This window comes from Caretta caretta, chromosome 2 (genome assembly GCF_965140235.1).
Source record: "Caretta caretta isolate rCarCar2 chromosome 2, rCarCar1.hap1, whole genome shotgun sequence".
NCBI classification, from domain to species: domain Eukaryota; kingdom Metazoa; phylum Chordata; order Testudines; family Cheloniidae; genus Caretta; species Caretta caretta.
In genome coordinates this window covers 30,103,895-30,126,990 of record NC_134207.1, presented here as the reverse complement: position 1 = coordinate 30,126,990, position 23,096 = coordinate 30,103,895, and the positions used below count along the sequence as shown (strand labels likewise).

Here is a 23,096-nt window from a genome sequence, read left to right as displayed (position 1 = left end):
TTAAAATGAGTCCTCAGATTCTGTAAAGACCACAAATCTTGAGTTTTCAGGGTACCCATGTGTGCCACCCAACCTAGGGGCTTTCACGACCAACAGAAGAATTGGTTGTGGGGAAACAAAGTGAATTTCTGTTCAAACTTTCTGAGAGAGAACAAAATTACCTCTGGTACATGAACCACTCTGTCTAGATAATGCTGACTGGGAGGATATACTGATGCTAGCCATCCCTGAAGGCTCCTGAGGCATAGTCTGGCATGCTGTGCTATGTAGGTACATGCTGCTATGTGCCCCAGGAGACTGAGACAAGTGTCCACTGTGGTAACAGGATGTGCTTTTAGACCAGACCCTGGAGCACTTGGAACTTTGACTGAAGCAGAAACGCCCTGGCTTTTGTAGAATCCAGGAGTGCTCTGATAAATTCTATTCTTTGCACAGGTTTCAGAATTGATTAATCCAGACTGAGTAATAACCACAGTTCATTGAAGGCGGACTGTATTAAAGTCACACTGGACAATACTTGAGACTCAGCCTGCTCTCACTAGCCAGTTGTCCAGTAAGGGAATACATGGATTCCCAAATTCCTAAGATACACAGCTACCACGGACATGTGCTTTGTGAAAATGCAAGGGGCTGCTGAAAGGCCAAACAGAAGTACTGTGAATTAAGAGTAAGTTCCATTCACTATGAAACTGAGAAACTTCTGGTGGTCTGGGTGGATCACTATACGAAGGTAAGCATCTTTGAAGCTGAGGGCAGCATATCAGTCCTCTTGTTTCTGAGAAGGAATAATGGAAACTAGGATAACCATGCAGAACTTTATCTTCTTCACATATTTGTTTAAATCGTAGATCAAAAATAGCACTGAAACAGTTTTTTCCTTTGGGAATAAGAAAATAGCAGGAATAAAAACCTTTTCCCCAGAGGAACTTCCTCTATGGTCCTTGCTGAGAGGAGAGATTGGACCTCCTGAGAAACAAATTGAAGGGAATAGCCCAGATCCATCCTGCCTATGACACACTGATCTGATGTGATGTGAGTCCAAGCAGGGAGGAAGTGGGAAAAATCAGGGGTTCTCAAACTTTTCTTGCTGAGGCCTCCCTCAACATGGTATAAAAATGCCAGGGCCTGGTATGGAGGTGAGGGGGAGCATGGGGCTCCGGGCCTGGGGCGGGGGGGGGACCCTTCAGCACAGGCATAGTTTTACTTAGAATCATAGAATATCAGGGTTGGAAGGGACCCCAGAAGGTCATCTAGTCCAACCCCCTGCTCAAAGCAGGAACAATCCCCAATTAAATCATCCCAGCCAGGGCTTTGTCAAGCCTGACCTTAAAAACTTCTAAGGAAGGAGATTCTACCACCTCCCTAGGTAACGCATTCTAGTTCTTCACCACCCTCCTAGTGAAAAAGTTTTTCCTAATATCCAACCTAAACCTCCCCCACTGCAACTTGAGACCATTACTCCTTGTCCTGTCATCTTCTACCACTGAGAATAGTCTAGAACCATCCTCTTTGGAACCACCTCGCAGGTAGTTGAAAGCAGCTATCAAATCCCCCCTCATTCTTCTCTTCTGCAGACTAAACAATCCCAGTTCCCTCAGCCTCTCCTCATAAGTCATGTGTTACAGACCCCTAATCATTTTTGTTGCCCTCCGCTGGACTCTCTCCAATTTTTCCACATCCTTCTTGTAGTGTGGGGCCCAAAACTGGACACAGTACTCCAGATGAGGCCTCACCAATGTCGAATAGAGGGGAACGATCACGTTCCTCGATCTGCTGGCTATGCCCCTACTTATACATCCCAAAATGCCATTGGCCTTCTTGGCAAAAAGGGCACACTGTTGACTCATATCCAGCTTCTCATCCACTGTCACCCCTAGGTCCTTCTCTGCAGAACTGCTGCCTAGCCATTCGGTCCCTAGTCTGTAGCTGTGCACTGGGTTCTTCCGTCCTAAGTGCAGAACCCTGCACTTATCCTTATTGAACCTCACCAGATTTCTTTTGGCCCAATCCTCCAATTTGTCTAGGTCCCTCTGTATCCTATCCCTACCTGCCACCGTATCTACCACTCCTCCTAGTTTAGTATCATCCACAAATTTGCTGAGAGTGCAATCCACACCATCCTCCAGATCATTTATGAAGATATTGAACAAAACCGGCCCCAGGACCAACCCTTGGGGCACTCCACTTGATACCGGCTGCCGTCTAGACATGGAGCCATTGATCACTACCCGTTGAGCCCGACAATCTAGCCAACTTTCTACCTGCCTTATAGTGCATTCATCCAGCCCATACTTCCTTAACTTGCTGACAAGAATACTGTGGGAGACCATGTCAAAAGCTTTGCTCAAGTCAAGAAACAATACATCCACTGCTTTCCCTTCATCCACAGAACCAGTAATCTCATCATAGAAGGCGATTAGATTAGTCAGGCATGACCTTCCCTTGGTGAATCCATGCTGACTGTTCCTGATCACTTTCCTCTCGTGTAAGTGCTTCAGGATTGATTCCTTGAGGACCTGCTCCATGATTTTTCCAGGGACTGAGGTGAGGCTGACTGGCCTGTAGTTCCCAGGATCCTCCTTCTTCCCTTTTTTAAAGATTGGCACTACATTAGCCTTTTTCCAGTCATCCGGGACTTCCCCGGTTCGCCACGAGTTTTCAAAGATAATGGCCAATGGCTCTGCAATCACAGCCGCCAATTCCTTCAGCACTCTCGGATGCAACTCGTCCGGCCCCATGGACTTGTGCATGTCCAGCTTTTCTAAATAGTCCCTAACCACTTCTTTCTCCACAGAGGGCTGGCCACCTACTCCCCATGCTGCGTTGCCCAGCGCAGCAGTCTGGGAGCTGACCTTGTTCGTGAAGACAGAGGCAAAAACAGCATTGAGTACATTAGCTTTTTCCACATCCTCTGTCACTAGGTTGCCTCCCTCATTCAGTAAGGGGTCCACACTTTCCTTGGCTTTCTTCTTGTTGCCAACATACCTGAAGAAACCCTTCTTGTTACTCTTAACATCTCTTGTTAGCTGCAGCTCCAGGTGCGATTTAAGATCCGCAAGGGGGGGGGAGCTGCCGGCTTCAGCCCTGTCCCGCTCCTGGCTTGGAGGGGGGGCGCCGGTTTCAGCCCTGCGCTGCTCCCGGCTTCAGCACTGGGGCACAAGGAACCAGGTTTCAGCTGCGGGGCTCGTGGACCTCCAGTGGGCCGCGGTCCCCTGGTTAAGAACTGCTGGGATAGATGATTGGCAAAGATATGGGTAGGTATAGATATGCCTGCAGGAACAGCTATATTGCCCTAGAGTAGTGGTTCCCAAATTTGTTCCACCGCTTGTGCAGGGAAAGCCCCTGGCGGGCCGCGCTGGTTTGTTTACCTGCTGCGTCCGCAGATTCAGCCTATCGCGGCTCCCAATGGCTGCAGTTCACTGCTCCAGGCCAATGGGAGCTGCTGAAAGCAGCGCGTGCCGAAAGACACCAGGCCAATAAGAGCTGCTGGAAGCAGAGGCCAGTGAGCAGCAAACCATGGCCACTGAAAGCCCCAATCGGCTGAACCTCCGGACACGGCAGATAAACAAACCAACCCAGCTAACCAGGAGCTTTCCCTGCACAAGCGGCGGAACAAGTTTGGGAACCACTGCCCTAGACAAAACTGTCAAAATGCATGTTTAGACTGGGGTGCTTGTTGAGGGGAACCTACTGTTGCAGAGGAGTTGCGGGAGGTGGTCACCTTCTATACTTCCTGCCCCATTTTCTCGGCAGGTCTTGGGGCAGAGGTATAAAGTTCTGATACCCATGAACCTGTAGGAGCCGGAACTGCACTACAGTGTTGCACTGGAATCTTTTAGGCTAGGCAGCCTATCTTCTGTATTTTCCAAACAGAGAGAGGGACATTCAAAGGGCAGATATTGCATGGTCTGCTGTACTTCAGAGGGAGACCGGAAGACTGCAGCCATGAACATCTCATAAATATGGCAAACACTGTGGATCAAGCTGCTAAGTGTGCCACATCCAAGATGTCCTGGAGAACTGTCCTTGCCACCAACTTGCCCTCCTCTACCGTCCGACTGAACTTCTGCCTGGAGTCCTCCAATAGCCTGTCTTTAAACTTCATGATGTTTTCCCCCAAAGTGAAGTTATAGCAACTTTGAAGAGCTTGTTGTTTGGCAATTCTAAGTTGCAGCCCTCCAGCTGAATAAAGCTTATGACCAGGTAAGTCCGGTGTCTTTGAGATTCCTTACTCTTTTGTGAAGACACTTGGGGCCACTGACTTCCCCTCTCATTAGCTACACAAAGGAGGGTGACCATAGAAGTGTTTGAAGCCCTTAGAAGGGCCATAGTATGTCCTCTCTGACCTTTTCACTGTAGAGGGAGGAAAGAAGGGATCTGCCAGAGTATTCTGATCAGCTCCAGAATTGCTTAATTTAAAACAGGAGTGCCAATCTGGAGGGCCCTGCTGAAGGTAACATGTCCACTAGCTTGTGGAATTTCTTGCAGACATCTTCCTCCTTACTTTTTAACACCAAGGCCATTCCTGTAAGTAGTTCTCCGTGAACCTTGTATCTGCTTGTGGCAATGAATTGCTCACCCTCCCTATAGCCTCACCTGGTGATGAGGAAGAAGATGCACTCGGATGCTGAGGAAATGAATGGTTGGTCTCTTGCAGCAGAGGAGCTGTCTGAGAAACTTCTAGCTGCTCAGTATCAGTCCTGGGTATCAGAGAATGTTGTCTGCAGTGCTGATGATCTCAGTGGAAGCCAAATCAGATGGGTGAGGGGAGGTCCCAGCAGGGGAAGGGACACTCCACAAAGTCTAAAAATGCCACTGACATAGTAGAGGTGGGGCCCATTCTTGCACAGGCCACTGGAGATGTGCCCACTGCTGGGAGGACTGTGACACACATGGATCCAAAGGCTCTGATGAAGGATATGCGTCCCACCTGGCATGGGACAAATTAGACCCCAGCTCCAAATCTGAAGAGGACTCCAAGTCCTGCAATGACGGTGGAGCAGATTCCGTGTGGACAGGAGATAGATAAGCTGAGTCTGGGGCTGGCAGATCTGGGGATATTAACAGTGGTTTGCCCCTGGAATGAACTGGCCTCTCAGATACCAGATGCACAGAAGGCATCAGTACTGCATGGTCTTTCAGAGTTGGTGTAAGAACTGCAGTCACCGGTACTAGCTAAACACTTCCTGTACCACTTGGGACACCAGTACCAAAAGTTTGAGTAACTGTCTAGTGGCTGTGTCTGCCTCCAGTGTTGTCAGTAACAGAATGGGGTCTTCAGTTTGATGTCTTTGCATAGGAACTTAAGGGGTCAGCCTTGATGAACCTGGCAGAGGTTCTCTAGAATGCTCTGGGGAATGCTTCACGTCAAAGTCTCTCCCAGAGTCTTTGCCTCTAGATGACCTCAGTACCGACGATCTTGTTGGATGGGAAACTGAGTCTTTGGAAGATCTCTGTCTCTTCTTTTGGTACCAGAGACACAAATGAGGTGCTGAAGCCGTCTCAGGTGACGCGCTCTGTACGAAAGATGAGGATTTGACCCAAGGTGTCTGGACACAGAGGCTTATGATCTATACTTAAACCAAAAACTCAAAAGGACAATAAGATATAGTGGATGAGTGAGTAGGGCATTTTTGTATTGCCCTATTAATGTTGTATTGCTAACATTAATCACAAATTTTAGCAAATCATTTCACTTCAGATGATGGTGTAACAGTTCTGTAACATATACAGTCTCCGCTCTTTCCCATAACTGCTATAAGTAGACAGTGATGAAGAGACTCTGAGGAGGTCATCTAGCTCAACTTCTGTAAGACTCAAAAGAACAGTTGTTTTATTCTGATGCTGGTTTGATAACAGCAAACAGATAGCTTTGTATCATTTGCCAGATATACTGTATGTGTGGATATATATCCAACTGAAGACCTTATTTAAGTCTGATAGCTCTGTGTTTATTTCAGAGGTGCACATTCTCATGCACTATGGATGTCAGCTTTCAAACAGTTTCAGGAGGTTATCAGCAAAAACCGGCTTCTCTGAATTGTGATTTTTCTTTGTTTTTTAATATAAAATAAACTTTATTAAATAAGACAATTTAATACCTTCTACAGGCATTGTGTGATAATGGACTGTAAAGTTAAGAAAATGCATTAATATTTTATAGAATTTTTAAAAAGTAACACTTAAAAATCAATCTATAATTAGTTTTTTGGGGGGAAGCCCTCTCATTAAAGGTATTAGTTATTTTACATGACTATTGACCACAGGGTTTGACCTGATAATTACTACATTATTTTAAGTTCACTTGAGTTGAAAGATAGCCAAAAGGTGGGGTAGAGCATACCCTACAACTTGAGAAAGAAGAGAAGTTCAATATCTTGCTCAGAATGCACTCAAGATAGACAATGTTTGTGTTCTCATTGCTAGTTAATAATCTTCCTCTATTAACATCACTGAGACAAATCTTGGGAAGCAAGTTAAAGTATCCACAATTAAATATTTAATTACTGGTATCTTCCATTGTCCCCTTATTACTTACAAGTGTTAGAACTGTACCTTAAGAATGGTTTTATATTCTCTGCATACGAGAAATTATAACAATATTTTTTTTGCTTTCTTTTGATTTTCTCCATGTCATCTTATAATTGGATCCATACGGTTAATCAAAGATTAAGTTCCTAGGAGATTTTTAAGTGCATTGCTTCAATCTCAGTCCGTAGTACTGCCAAGAGGAACTGGAAACATCACATTATCAGAAGCTGCCAATTTCTCTGTCTTCCACCACTCGAAATCAGGACTCCTAATTGTACTCTCCAAGGGACCCAAAATATGCTCTGTGCATTACTATTGCAGTGGAGAGTACTTGCTGCACCTCAGCACCATAGTGAACAAATGCTGAGGGAAGGATAATGAATTGAGCTCTCCCTGAGCGATTCTTCAGAGCTGAGATCAAGGGAGCAGAGTTAAGGCTGTGGACTGGGCTGTGTAGGAAGTATTGCCTGAACTCTGCATTTCCTGGTTTTCCAGTATTTGTGTTTTGTTTTTCATTTTTACAGTGTGCGTAAGAGGATCTTAACTTCTCATTTTCTAGTCTGTCAAAGTTTGAGTTTTGCTTTTGGGAATTCAACTGTCCTGTTCTGAAAGGACTTGAAGAACACAGAACACTGGTGAGCTCTTTAACCCTACTTCCATGTTAACAAAGTTTTGTGTGTGTTTATAACATCTCACCAGAATACCTATTATCTGTCAGGACCATCTTTCGTGGAAGAAGATGGTCCATTCTTTAAACATAAACTTAGGATAATTGTAACTCACACACCTCCTGGGTGTGGTGTTCTGTCCCATTTAATGAGACTGAGATCACTTAGCGAGAGATTAAGGAGACTGCTCTACAGCCTTAGCTAAGAGCCATGTGGCTTTTAGCTCATGCACTAAGCTCCAGTGGTCTCAGATTCGATCCCACCTGCCAACAACTGGGGTCTGTCAGTGTTACATAATCTTGTGTGTTCATCTGCATAGTGATGGAGAAACATGAAATCTTCAAAGCGTAGACAACTGTTTTGTTTTATGTGATTACCCGTAAAAAAAAGTAATATATTTAAATGCTTCAGTCATGTTATATCTTCCTGAAAATCATTATTTAACTGTCCTTTGCTTTATGAACATTAGCTAGTCCTTAGAATGTATTAAAGTGCTTCTGTCTGGAAATTATTTTTGTTATTTGAGTCATTCCATATACACTCAGCTCCAATAGTTGAACCTATAAATCTGTTTCTTTATACTTAAAATTTTTGGTAATAAAATGTGCTTGCTTATTTACATCGGTTGTCTTATTCCAGGTGTCCAGCTTATTATTTCCTAAGTAATATTTATTTCTGTGCATCTGAAAAAAATCCAGCTACATTTTCTATCATAAATAGGAACTATTATACTGTTTCAATGAGAAGTCTATCTACCAGATGCTTCTGAGAAAGGAATAAGAAACTCTGCAGTAGAAAATTATAGCATAACCTGACTGAAAGGGAAGTTAATAGTTTCCTTATATCCAGATGTATAAGGGTGAGTATCCCTTCTTTAAAAAAAAGCCTCTCTACTGTGATGCTGAATGTTCTCAAAACTCATATAAATGTGTAAATCATTTCAAATTATACTTTGCTCTTGGACTCCATCATATCTTGTGGTAAAGAGTCACACTGGCTAATTGTGGACTGCATAAAATGTTCTCTTTTTTTTCAGTTTAAAATATGATACCTTTCAACTTCATTGACTTTCACCTTTTTCTTGTATCAGGAGATTAAAAAAAACACTTTTACCTTCTCTATGTCATTCATCATTGTGTATACAGCTATGATGTCCCCTCTTATTTATCTTCATGCTAAATTAAGCAGACACAACTCTTTTCAAACTCTCCATGCCTCTAATCATTTTCTCCTTGTGTCTCTGAGGTCCCTATACTTTTTCTGTCTCTCTTCCTCCAACTTTTCTTCCCCTACCATTTTCAGGCCAAAATATCAACTGTAATATTGATAACTGTAAGGCTACAATTCTGTCTCAGATATTTTTAGTAACAATCACAGACAGGTTGGGGGCAATGAACAAAATTTCTCGGAAGCCCGTAAGCTGTCCCTGATTTTTACTCAAAATACCCTGGCAGGAGAGGAAGGGACAAAGGGCTTGCAGCTGATCCAGCCCTGCTGCTCATGGGCGGCACATAATGGAGACTGGGGGAGGCTAAGCATACCCAAACTTCGGGCTGGCAGGATGGGGGGCAGTAGCGGATTTGGGGCCCCTGGAAAAATATCCCCACACCGTGGCCAGGGGCTAGAGGACCTTTTCTGATCTTGAGGCCACAGCAGGTGAGGGGGCAAGGAGTGAATGGGCGGTGGAGCCTTGGGGGGAAGAGGAGGCATGGGGGTAGAACAGGGCAGAATGGGTGGAATGGAGATGGGGCTGAGGGTGGAACAAGAGTGGGGATGCAGAGGAAGGGGTGAAATGGGGTGGGACCATGGGTGGGGCCATGGGCAGAAGGGGGGAGAATAGGGGAGGGGAGGGATTCTGGGCTCAGAGCTCCAGCCAGGGCTGAGAGCTCCACTGCAGTTCTGGATAAGGCTGAGAGCTTGATCCTGGTGTGGGTCGAGATCTCAGTTCCCCAATGTGGCTCCGTCTGAGGTATCAGCCCCACTACCAACCCAGCCAGGGCCATGCGGGAGGGCTAAGATCAGGAAGGAGGGGCATGGCTTCGGAGAGAAGAGGTGGGGCTCTGGCCAGAAGAGGCAGGACAGGGGGCTTGCCTCCCCAAAGGGAAGCTTCACCCGCTGCCCATGCCACCGCTGCTCCTGCAGCAGCGGCTGACTGCTGCTGCTCCAGCCTCACGGGGGCTGGCCCAACTCCAGTCACTGCTCCGGCAGGCTGGGGACTGCTGCTTGAGTAAATCCCTGGGGCTGGCTGTTCCGGCAGCTGCTGCTCCAGCCGCCCCTGGGCTGACAGTTGCTCCAGCCCTGCCCCAGAAGAAGTCCCATAGGTCCCGGAAAGTCACGGAATCTGTGACCTCTGTGACTGAATCGTAGTCTTAATTATCTGTAATATCCTAGTGGGAAATATTTTTCCAGCTAGATCTAAAAATATGAATTATTTGGGTGAAATTTCACTTATCTTAGAAAAGAATAGCCCCAGATAGGATTTTTAGATAAATTAAATTACATAACAAGATGGTCATATGATAGAGGGATACAATCTATTCAAACTATATGTTTATAATTAAGTATTTTAGTGTTTGTGAAACTAAATGGGAATAAACTGATTTTTAAAGACATACGTTTTTATATTGTTTTTGCCCCTCATGGTGTTACTAAAGGACAGAGTTAAGGTTATTTAGGTTCCTTAATTGTCCTTTTACACACCTTGACATTGGAGGAGATGGCCAAATTCCATATTCAGTTATGGTGTGTAATCCAAGATATACATTCAGGACAGTTTAATGCTCATGGATGCCAGCAGAAGGTTTGCATAGCGACAAAAAGGAGAATATGTTTTTATGTAATAACTAAATATTCAGTAGTTATTCATTATCAGTTCAGTGCGTTGTCATGCTAATCACTAGTGAAAACTGTCTCCATTTTAGACCAGCTGTGTCTGCCCTTCGTTTGATACCATTTCCTTATGATTAAAAGAAATCCAAACATATAAAACCTGTGTTTTCTGGGTCTGTAATGGTTGGTGTGGGGGATCATTACAACATTTTTGTAATACTCTTTAACCTTAAATTATTTATTTGTACTCTCAACCTTAACTACATTTTATGTCAGGGATTTTTTTTTCATACCTGAACCCCAAATAAGAAACCAAAAGAGAAGATACTGTGCAATACAGCTAATGGTTTGAAGGTGTGTGATAAACGGGATCTATGCATTATTACCAACTAGTACTCTATGTCCACTCACAATGGCTGAATGATTTCTGGAGAATTAGTTTCCTGAGTTTATCTGACCAGACTGAGAACAGAACATTAATTAGCTGCCCTGCTTTGATGACTACTGACCTCTACCGCTTAACCCTATCTATACTCCTATGTCTTCCCATCTTTTGGTTAGATTAGAATGTCATCAGAATTTATAAAGCTACAATGAATTCAGAGTATTTTTCACTATCTAGGAGCACAATATTCTGCACCAACACATCTGTTCTACGAAAACTGCAGGAAACTCTCTGAACCTATAATCATAGAATCGAGAAAGGGACCTCGAGAGGTCATCTAGTCCAGTCCCCTGCACTCAAGGCAGGACTCAGTATTATCTATACCAGTGGTTCCCAAACTTGTTCTGCCGCTTGTTCAGGGAAAGCTCCTGCCGGGCAAGGCCGCTTTGTTTACCTGCTGCGTCCAGAGGTTCGGCCGATCGCGGCTCCCAGTGGCCATGGTTCACTGCTCCAGGCCAATGGGAGCTGCTGGAAATGGCAGCCAGTATGTCCCTCAGCCCATGCCGCTTCCCACAGCTCCCATTGGCCCAGAGCAGCGAACCACGGCCACTGGGAGCGCGATCGGCTGAACCTGCGGACATGACAGGTCAACAAACCAGCCCGGCCTGCCAAGGGCTTTCCCTGCTCAAGTGGCGAAACAAGTTTGGGAACCACTGATCTAGACCACCCTGACAGGTTTTTGTCTAACCCGGTCTTAAAAATCTCCAGTGACAGAGATTCCACAACCTCCCTAGGCAATTTATCGCAGTGCTTAACGTCCCTGACAGGAAGTTTTTCTTAATGTACAACCTAAAGCTCCCTTGCTCCAATTTAAGCCCATTGCTTCTTGTCCTCTCCTCAGAGATTTAAAAAACAAAACAAAACAATTTTTCTTCCTCTTCCTGGTAACAACCTTTTTTTACTTGAAAACGGTTATATCCCCTCTCAATCTTCTCTTTCCCAGACTAAACAAACTCATTTTTTTTTTCAATCAGCACGGAGTAGAGCAGAAGAATTACTTCTTGTGTCTTGCTTAAAACACTCCTTCTAATGCATACCAGAAGGATGTTTGTTTTTTTGTGCAACAGTGTTACGGTGTTAAGCCATAGTTAGCTTGTCATCCACTATCATGCCCAGAACCCTTTCCGCAGTACTCCTTCTTAGGCAGTCATTTCCCATTTTGTATGTGGGAAACTGATTGTTCCTTCCTAAATGGAGTACTTTGCATTCATCCTTATTGAATTTCATCCTATTTTCTTCAGACCATTTCTCCAGATCATTTTGAATTTTAATCCTATCCTCCAAAGCACTCCCAACCCCTCACAGCTTGGTATCATCCACAAACTTTATAAGTGTACTCTGTATGCCATTATCTAAATCATTGATGAAGATATTAAACAGAACTGGACCCAAAACTAACCCCTGAGGGACCCGACTCCTTATGCCCTTCCAGCATGACTGTGAACCACTGATAACCACGCTCTGGGAATGGTTTTCCAACTAGTTTTGGACCCACATTATAGTAGCTCCATGTACATTGCATTTCCCTAGTTTATGAGAAGGTCATGTGAGGCAGTATCAAAAGCTTTACTAAAGTCAAGATATACGATATCTACCACTTCCCCCGCATCCACAAGACTTGTTACCCTGTCAAAGAAAGCTGTCAGGTTTGTTTGACACTATTTGTTTTTGATAAATCCATGCTGACTGTTACTTATCTTCTAGATGTTTGCAAATTCATTGCTTAATTATTTTTCCATTATCTTTCCGGGTACAGAAGTTAAGCTGACTGGTCTGTAATTCCCCTGGTTGTCCTTATTTCTCTTTTTATAGATTGTCACTATATTTGCCCTTTTCCAGCCTTTGGAACTCTCTCCCATCTTCCATGACTTTTCAAAAATAATCGCAAATGGCTCAGATATCTCCTCAGTCAGCTCCCTGAGTATTCTAGGTTGCATTTCATCAGGCCCTGGTGACTTGAAGACATCTAATTTGTCCAAGTAATTTTTAACTTTTTCTGGCCCTATCTTAGCCTCTTCTGATCCTACCTCATTTTCACTGGCATTCACTATGTTAGATGTCCAAACATCACCAACCTTGTTGGTGAAAACTGAAACGAAGTCATTAAGCACCTCTGCCATTTCCACATTTTCTGTTAGTATCACCCCCTCCCGCTCCCATTGAGTAACAGGCCTACCCTTTCCTTGGTCTTGTGAAAACAGTACTCATTCATCAAAGTTGCAGCACTTTAAGGATACCTTTCTATGAAAGACCTTCTGTAAATAGTGCTAAGGACTGTTTCTATCTACAGGAAACATACAACAGAAAAATGTGAATATGACTCTACACAGAAATTCCCTTCCATCTGCTTCTGGCAAACAAACAAATCCAGTGCAATATCACAATATCTAATCACAGAATAGTCCGTATTTAAATCAATTACATAATTTATTTCATGTTTTGTAAGTGCTTTATCCCCAAGTTAACAAGAACCAGTACAGTACTATTCTCTACAGTACAGCAGCTGTGCACTAGTCTCAATATGACAAAAGCTACATATTACATTTTTATTTCTTATAAGCAGCATTTTTTGTCAAACTAGCAGCTTTGTCTGTCCACACAGCAATGTTCCCTCTAATTTTTGACAGGTTGTGTGTGCAAAAAGAAAAGGAGTACTTGTGGCACCTTAGAGAATGGTTAGTCTCTAAGGTGCCACAAGTACTCCTTTTCTTTTTGTGAATACAGACTAACACCGCTGTTACTCTGAAACCTGTGTGTGCAAAAAATTTCTTCTGTGCAAATTTGTGTTCACGTGGTGTTTCGCTGTGTGCACGGGGTTTAGGATCTGTGTGAGAGTGCACACGCGCACCGCTTAGAGGGAACAGTGCCACACAGACATCTGGAACTTTATAACTTGGATATGCAAGTTTAATTTTCAGATTCATTATGATCTTAGGGGATGGGGGGGAACTGCTACTAAAAAGCAAAATTAATACATAGCCTGAGCTATTTCTCCTTCTTTCTTAAATTTCCTTCATTAAATTATGCTTCCAGAAAAATGGTGATGGAACGTCAACAGAAAATAAACCATGTACTATTTCATAATATGTTGTGTAAAACAGATCCCTTTTATATCTTGGAGATTTGGATACTCTGACAGCTAATATTAAAATGATACTTGTAACAAATTAATTTTCTTCATTTCACATTTTACTTGCCATTATATTACATTATCATATTTAATGGGAGTTTGGAACAATTTCGCACAACATTTCCTATTCTGTAAAATGTTATAAAGCGTTATTGAAATCATGAATCAGGCCCCAAAAACCATGATATTGACTTTAAAATCATGAGATTTTTGAAATTATTTTAATTTATCTTTTTATTTTTATATTTAATTTTTTTTTCTTTCAATCTTTAGGGTATACTCTAATCACGTTTTCAAGCTTTTTGCTGCCAGCATACAGGATTGATTTTTATTATCACCTATTATTATTATTAGATAAGAGTTGAAATTCTTCCATAATCACTATATATATATATTTCCACCCATACACATCAATGAAACAAGTATGCTAAAAGATGTTAATCTTGCAAAATCCAATGTTAGTGAATGCCAGAAGTTGCCCTTTTTGTATTTATGCATTTAAAATACAGTCTTCAATTAAATCGACAGATACTGTTTTTTTCCACAGGACTTTTTCTTCATTCAGTGAAAGTGTTGACTACTTTCAGGTGCCTCACTAGAGAAATCTAGGCTCACATTTTAAAAGGTATTTAGGCGCATAAAGATTCAGATAGGCACCTAGCGAGATTTTCTGAAGTCGCTAGATACCTAACTCCCATTGAAATCAAAATCCCACTAGGTGTCTATGTGAAACTTTAGGTGACTAAATACCGTTAGCTATCTGGCCCCTTGAACCTGATTTTCCAGAGTACTTAGCATTTTAAGAATTGTTTAGACAATCATCTGTCAGAGATGGCCCTGGTCCTGATACTTGGTCCTGCCTCAGAGCAGGAGAATGGAGAAGATGACCTCTCCAGATTCCTTCCAGTCCTACATTTCTCTTATTTTATAATTTTAATAACACTTTGTATGTTCAGTGCATAGGTCCAACTGAATTCAGTTGCAGTTGTGTGTGCTCTTCTGCATTTCTGGCCATAGATGTCTCATGTTGGGCACCAGAAAATGAGGAATGCATAATTAGTAGCTAACTGTGATAATTTTGGTTGAAGTGTTTGGCTCGAATGGTTAAACCCAGATTCACATAGGAACTCAGTGGCAGAGGCATTATACCATTCTTCAGAGTGGCATTCAACTTCCTTAACCATGAAGCCATCCTTTGTCTTCTGTAATCCTGAGCCTTATTCACTACAGCTTCCAATTTCTATAACAAATAAGCCAGGGGTCTTACAAACAACAGCTTCATTCACTCCTAGAGCACAGTCTGTTCTGTGCTTTGAATGACACAGAGGGTCTGTGGGGAAAATAGTGTGTAATAATGTAATTAAAGACTGTATCTTAGAGCATATACAAAAGGGATTTGAATTAAAGATATACAGACAACCCTAATTCTAGCATTTCCTAAACTTTTGAATGCTTGACTTTACAAACGATATATTTTTAAAAGAAAAATTGAATTAAAACCCCCAGAAATTCCATCATATGGAATCATACTCCACTTGGACCATCATCGAGGTTCTTACCTTTAGAACCACAGTAGAGACTTCTACCACTTGAGGTAATGAAGTAAGTGGTAGCATTAGAATGTTCTTATCCTTTTTGTGGACCTGCCACTACAGCAGGATTTGACACACACTTTGCCAGTGAAAACAACGAGGAGTCCTAGTGGTTTCATATCTCTTGCTGACAGCAGAGGAAGATAGAAATTTATGACTCCTGGGTTCAATTCCAGGATCTGGAGGGGAGTGTTTTCTAGCAATTATAGAACCTTCTGTCCCTGTATCCCCAGCTTATCTCTGCTCCTAGCCACCCATCCCAGGTCCTCCTCCCCCCCTCCCAACTTTTCTGCTCCTATCCAAAACCCACCCCACAAATCCTGCTCCCCTTCTGCTGATATCCAAATTCCATCCCCACCTCTTAACTCACCCCTCTTTGGGTGCCTATTACCCCTCTTCCCTACTGTTCTTATGCACCCCCAATAGCTCCTGTCCACTGCTGCTTACTACTATGGTTTGGCTCCTGCAACCAGCTTTCCTGGTTCCTCTCTGGTGTGGCAGCTTCTTCCTCCTCCACCCAGCTTGGGCACCAGCATTGTGAGCATTGAGAATACAGGAGAGTCAGTCTTCCTGCTCTCATTCCTGTGTCTGGTAACACAGCAGGCCTCAGCTATCAGGAAGAACAAATGTAGGGAAAATCCTGTTCATCCCCTGCATCCCTGGATTGGCACATGCTTTGTCACTCCATAGGGATAGTGCATACATGATCCTGTGATCACATAGGAGTTCTACTAGGATGAAGCATGATCTGAGCAGACAGAATACTTAGATATTTTAACTGCCAAACTTAAGTCTTTACTAAGCATGTTTCATTTTCCCTAACTTTGTTCTTGGAAACAACTGAACTGGTTTAGATGAAACTTTCAAAAAACAACAAACACAATCACGCCCCCACTTCCCCCATCTTTGGCAGACACCTCATATGTAACATTTCGGCCTGAATCATTAAATTGTGGAAAAGCTATGAGGAACTGAAAACAGAGTCTTATAATATAAAGTGTCAGGCAGCTTTTCTACCTGCACCACATAAAATAATGTTTGATTCTGATCTCAGTTACACAGGTGTAAATGAGATTTGTAATTGAGAGAATTGTCGTAATTCTAAACAGACGTGATGTCTTAACTTAATTGTGTGTGTTTGTGTGTGTGTATATATATCTATATAAATGCGTATGTATAGATAGAGATATATAAAGTTTTTATAAAAGGGTTGATTTTCAGAAGGACAAATGTAAGTCAGTAATTGTTAGACATCTAACAGCTATTTGTGACTTTGAAACTCTGTCCGTGAATTGTTTATATATAAATAAATAACAAAAAGACAGCAGTTTTGGATTTGGGATAATAATGTATGTACTTCTGTTGAATTCTAGAATGAAAGAGATACAGAAAATGCAAGCTTCCATGTATCGCTTTGTCAAAAACATTTGAAGATAACATAAAATTCAATGAAAATTCTGTTCTGTTTCTTTCATAAGCAACATTTGTCAGGGGTGAAACTATGTGTCAGATTCCATCTGGAGTGTATTAAATATAGTTGGGCATTATTAAAAATTATAATTAGTTTATCTAGGAACTCAGTCTCATCTTTAACTACCAGCCTTAAGTAAAAATTGAGCTGAGAAGTATTTTAGCATAAAGCCTATTTATTACTTGCTTATATTTGCCTGCAGCAGGGACATTTCTCCAGTCTTAATGATCCTCTGTATTTTAATTGGTAATAAGGGCCAAAATAATAATATTTTGTTCAAGCCCTTTTACAGAATGTGGCACAAAATACTATATCTTGCTATGATCTAGTGATGCAAATAATGTGTTGCAAATATGGTCATTATTTCAAAGAAAGGTGGTGAGTAAGTACCATAGTTACACTATGTAAAAACACAATAAAAGTGCCACATGTAGAGCTTCTAATTAAATAGGTAATTATTAAATAGGTAATAATCCAGTATTGCTGAGGAAATTATCAATTGTTTATTGGCACATTTAATGTTTTATGATATAATAAAATAAGCAATTTATTTAAAATAAGAAAAAAATATTTAACATGTTTATAGAGCCTTCCACTGAAAAGTGTATCAAATATAACCCTTTACAGGATAGATACAGTACGTATTCTCCCCATACTACAGGCAGTAAAAAAAAAACTAATACACAGAAGGGTAGGAACTTACCCAAGATCATTCAAGAGGTCAGTGTCAGAGCAAAAACTAAAAAACAAAACAAACAAACCTCCTGACTTACAGTTGTGGTCTTTAACCACTAAACCATCAGAGCTACCCTTAAGCTCTATAATTGTGTATAGGTTTGTAAGGCCCATGAGACTCAGTTATAAGACCTGATTTCTAGCACTGGCACAGTGATTCCCTTTGAGACCTTAGATGGTGACATGACTTGTCTATAGTGTGTGTGTGTGTGTGTGTGTGCGCGCGCGCGCACACATATGTACATACAGAATAGGGCATATACCTGCCAGGATCCACGCCATTAATAAAATAATTGATGAAAATATAAAGTGTCTACAAGGTTATAAAAGTTGGTTTTGGTTTTTCCTTGCCTAACTCTCCCTTGTAGAGATGTCAGCCTACTATTAAATCTTCTATTTTTAGGGTGTTGTAATTCAGAAACTGCCTTCTCTGATTCACTTTGATTTTTTTTTTTGAGCTATTCTACCTGAATCCCTATAATAATCTACCAGTGCTCCTGGTGCTTCATACTACACCATGGCACATAAGTTCCTGGAAACAACATCTATTTTGATAAAACAGCAGGTTCTGTTGATTTTCATTTTTCATCAGGTCTTAATGCAGTGTTCATGAGCATATCAAGAGTAGCGATGATTTATATTATTATGGGTATAGTGTAGGCCATGAAGAATATAATTTAGCACTTCCAGAAAGCCTTCCACCCAAAAGTGTATTACATATAAACCTCACAAAACCTCTATGAGGTAGATATGGTGTATATATCCCCCATATTACAGAAGTGGGGGGAACAAAGCAAAAAAAAAAAAAACACACCCAAAAAACAGATATATAGAAGATTAGAAATTAACCCAAGCAGTGATTAGCCATGAAGCAGCCTGTGCATGAACATATTTTAAATTGCTAGCTACTCCCATGGGTTGAAGACATTTGGATGTCAGGAGTCAAGGCTTTCAAAGATACAAATTATAGACTTAATTGAACTGAATCGGACAGTCTTTGCGCTCACATCTGATGGTGATTACATGCATTCTTCGCAGTCAGATATAAGGTTTTCCACTGTGCTGAGCACAACATACTAACTTTTAAACAACTGATATTAGCCAGGCAAAAGTTAAAATATTATGTAATGCTGAAGAAATTATTTCGTAAAGTTGACAAAAATCATTATTTATCAGCTTTCATTTTATGAATGTTTCATCTGCGTCCTTTAATCATATCCTGTTCTTAACAGCCATCATCAAATGCCAAATGGCTTACTGTGTTAGACTGGATAACCTTTGCATGGATTCATAATAGAATGAGACCATGGACTTGGTTCATATCCCACACCTATTAGAGATGTTTCAAGGACATTTGAAATAAGGTTTTTAGTCAAAGGCAAGTCATATCTAATGCAGAGAACCCTTTGAGCAAAATATTAAAAAAAAAACAGAAAGAAAAAAATCTATAAACCCCTGATTGCAAGGAAATAATCAGAGATCATAAAAAAATGTGATCAGATGTATTGTGTATCTGTACTGAAACAACGTTAGCTTTATGAATGCAACTTCAAATCTAAAGCTGGCAGGACTGAGGAGGCCCAATTTTTCTCTGCAGCCGAGCAAAGCTTGGGTGCAGTAAAGAATGGGTCCCTGTCAGTTCCCAATCACAGCACTCTGATTCTCCTCTGCCCAGTCCTGGTGACAACTTAAAGCTTCCATTCCTTCTGTCTTCCTCTTCTCCCCCACGCTCCAAGTAAGTAAATAAATAAATTTGCTAATTTTCTTACATAAAATTACCAAAAGGTAGAACTCCTTAGTCATCTGTTGCTAAAATAGATCATACTGCACCACAAGCAAAGTAACAGCTATAGGATAAGGCTTTAGCAGTTAGGAGGAAACCACTATGCTAGCCAAATCTGTATACTTGAACAGGTCACGGAGTTTAGGCACAACTGACCAGTATAAGGGTAAGTGCCTCCCACTAGGCTTATCATTTGGCATCATTCTGGTGGCCAGAATCTATGCAAGGATGTCAGGGTAATATGGAACCTAAGTACTATGCATTCTTGAAGGACCTTAAGGTCTTCAGACAACCTAGAGAACTAGATTTGGTTAGAATGAGCAAGGACTGACCATCACCTATCCGATGAAGTGAGCTGTAGCTCACGAAAGTTTATGCGCAAATAAATTTGTTAGTCTCTAAGGTGCCACAAGTACTCCTTTTCTTTTTGCGAATACAGACTAACATGGCTGCTACTCTGAAACCTCTATTATGACGGTGTTTTTTTAATAAAATTGCAGCTTTTCCTCCCAAGCACAAAAGTCTCTTTATTACAAACATGCTGAGTTAACCCCCTCTGGAAATATGAAAGATTTTGAAGCAGTTACAAACCATTAACAAGAGTATAGCAGCACTAATGACCACAATTATAGCACCATCCCTTCTACCCAAGAAAAACTTCTCTTTCTCTCTCTCTTTCTTAAACTTGAAAAAAAAAATCCCAAGTGTCATTTAAAAACAAAGAAAGGGTTTGCTTGGAAGAAACTTCTGTTTGCTCTACACTTCTCCATGTTTCCAAGCTGGAACACATTTTCCCTACAGAGTTTATTAAGGCCAGTATTCCACAGCATTAGCATCTTGATGCTCCAGAAGTGAAGACTGGTGTTTTAATACTGGGTAATCCTAAAAATCATAGGTAGTTTCCCTAAATCCTTACGCTTCATATCCCTTCTTTCATCAGTCAGTAATCACTTTTTTTCTATTTTGAGGTCAGTTCATCATCATCATCATCTTCTCCTCTTCCCCTGCCCCCAGAGTTCTACTTGTTCATAACATCACACACACATAAAAAGAGACAAACACTGGTAACACATATTACTATTTAGCATATATGCATTTTGGGTGGTAATAATTTAGCATTATTGTCCCTACAAAACACGCAAGATTCAAGTAATGTGTCAATAGGTCAAGTTCAGACTTAGTGTGAGGGGGTTGAAATTCAATGGATTCATACCTCCTTACATCAGTTCTGAATTTAGCACAATGTCAGCAAAAAGATTCAAAATGAGACACTACAATCTAACAGCATGGGGAGCTTAGATCATGGATATTTCATTTTCCTTTATGTAATATAAACTATATTATCCACAACCTCAATTTAATAATTTAGCATTTTTGATGTAAATAATGTAATTTAATTAAAATTTAAGTAACACCAGAAGGAGAGACAGTTTTTGGGTCCAATGGCGAAGGACATGTCAAAGCTATACTGTCTTGCTTTGTGTCTGTCAATTGTTATGGAGAGTTACCACCATACTGGTAAAATGGACCCCATATTTGAAGTCTAACCCTGCAAACACATATGCACATGATAGTCAACGGAGTACTGCCCATAATGTATTTTCAATTTTTTAGATTAAATTTTCCTAGAAAATTCACATGAAATATGTTAAATAATCCAATAAAATATTTTGATCATAAACAAAAAGTGTAGCAATAATGCATTAAGTATCCTAAGAACTATTATTTTAAATACTATTAAAATTAAGAGTATAAGTTGATGATCTAGTTAAGCAAAAATCATCATGTGTACATAATATTCTATTCTACCATACATTTGCCGAAGACTGATGAGATCAATAACAAATGTTTACCACCTTGCATAGTATCACTGACAATCGTCGGTAGTAATTATTTGCTGCTGTATTCATCTGGTAGCACTAAGTGAATCAGTAAAATCCCCACATCTCTAAACATTTGTCAATTGATATTATCTTTACTCTTTCATACAGTACTGCTTATGGTACACTGAAGAAAAGGGTATATATCCTAAAGAGGAAAATATATAAAAAAGGTTTATTAAAATCACTATATAATAAATATATGTTTATATTCACTTGTGTGTCTCTTGCAAGTCATGAAATAACTGCAGAAAATACAGCTCTTACCATGACAGCTGGGTAGTGCTCTGTTCCACCCAGGTCTTCCATCATCTCCCATAATACAGGTAAGTGTAGAATACCCTTGAAGAACATAACCTGCATCACAGTAATATGTGACTGTTGATCCCAGTTTATAATCCATTCCAAGTCTTGTGCCATTCATTACATTCCCAGGATCAAAGCAGGACTCACGTAGTTTTGCTACAAAAAGAAAGCAAATGCAAAGGCAATTTTAAGTACATATGGAAATGTTGGATAGATTATTCCTGCGGTGCTTTTAGGTCCCCTCAGAGCTCATAGGAGCCTAAAATTTTCTTCCTTTTAAATTCCTCAATTCATCCTTCATACGTTTTGTATCTCATTGATCTTTCCATCAATTTAGGAGAACTGCACACAGTACTCTATAATGACCAAGAACTATCCCCAGAGGTAAAAAAGTAAGCTGGTCCAGCCGATACCGGCAGAGCCGCTGATGGGGGGAAGAGGGAGAGGCAAAAGGGGCAGCTGCCTCGGGGCCCGGTGATTTAAAAGGGCCCCGGGCTCCTGGCCTCCACCACTGCTACCCTGGGGCTCTGGTGGCAATTTAAAGGGCCGGGGGCTCCCAGGTCCTTTAAATTGCTGCTGAAGCCCTGGGTGGTGCGGGCCAGGCAGAGCTGAAGGACTGGCTGGGGGATTTTGGCTCCAGCCCCGCCCCTTGCACCAGAGGCCCTGCCCCTTCCTCCCAAGAGCCCACCCTTTCCGGGGGAGGGGGGCAGAGCCCCCCGCCCCTGCCATGCTCAGAATCCTGGCACCCTGTGTACCAGTAAGTCATTTAAGTTACTTTCACCCCTGACTACTCCCTATATGTAGAGTTCTCTCAACAGAACAACCACTCTTTTCTGTTGGTGGACTGTCAATCCTATCAGGCAGTGATGTAGTCAAGTAGGAGGCCTGAACTAAGATCTCATGCACAGTGTCCCATGGGCAATTAGGCAAACATGAGTGGTTGTTTGTTTTTAAAATTATATTGATTGAAAACTCAGAACTGAAAAATTAGTTACTAAGTACTTTATAATCAAATAAAGTGCACATAAATGATCAGCATTTCAGATTTGTTCAAAGTGAACAGCAAATTTGTATCTACAGTACCATTTTTTATTATAAAAGTTTTCCCTCTGTCAATGTATTTTTTTTTTACTCATTGGAGGTCTCATTATATATAGACTCCTGATACTGTACTTATCAAATGTATTTCTTATTTGTAACTTCTCATTATATTCAAAACTATCTTAATACTTGCACATGGTCCTGTTGTTTCTCCCTTCTTTCTGTAATAAAAATAAACTGTCTAATGCCAAAGAGCCATCAAGAAGTTAACACACTACAAGCAAATAGTAGCTCAACATGTTTTTCAATTCCAGCAGCAATAACCCACAGGAAGAAAGTAAATGCTAAAAAAGGAAATACTTGTAATTTAATTTCATTAAACAAATAGTATATGATATCAGAAAATGACACAAGAAGCACATCATACATAGATACAACCACAAAAGTATGGGGGAGATTGGCTTAAGAGCATTACCATAGCTAGCTGATCAAACAGAAGACACCTCACTAGACTATGAGAACTGCATATTTCACCCTCTCATTTAATATGAGAACTAGCAAGAGGAGAGAAATAAAATACTCGTATTATATATTGTTCCAGGTACATCTGCATCAGAACAGAGAAACATGGAATGTCTTTTTCATTATTTAAACTTCATATTTGTCATTAGAGTGTTATGTCCAT

General features: G+C 41.1%; 1 protein-coding gene across 3 annotated transcripts in view; it reads right to left on the bottom strand.

The window, feature by feature from the left end:
* Nucleotides 1-23,096, bottom strand: part of CSMD3 (CUB and Sushi multiple domains 3) — a 1,179,008-nt gene that overhangs the window by 301,425 nt on the left and 854,487 nt on the right. For all 3 annotated transcript variants that reach the window (XM_048841517.2, XM_048841518.2, XM_048841519.2), the window contains one exon: nucleotides 21,332-21,526. In XM_048841517.2, the coding sequence (XP_048697474.2) occupies nucleotides 21,332-21,526 (195 nt within the window). The remainder of the gene's footprint in view (nucleotides 1-21,331; nucleotides 21,527-23,096) is intronic.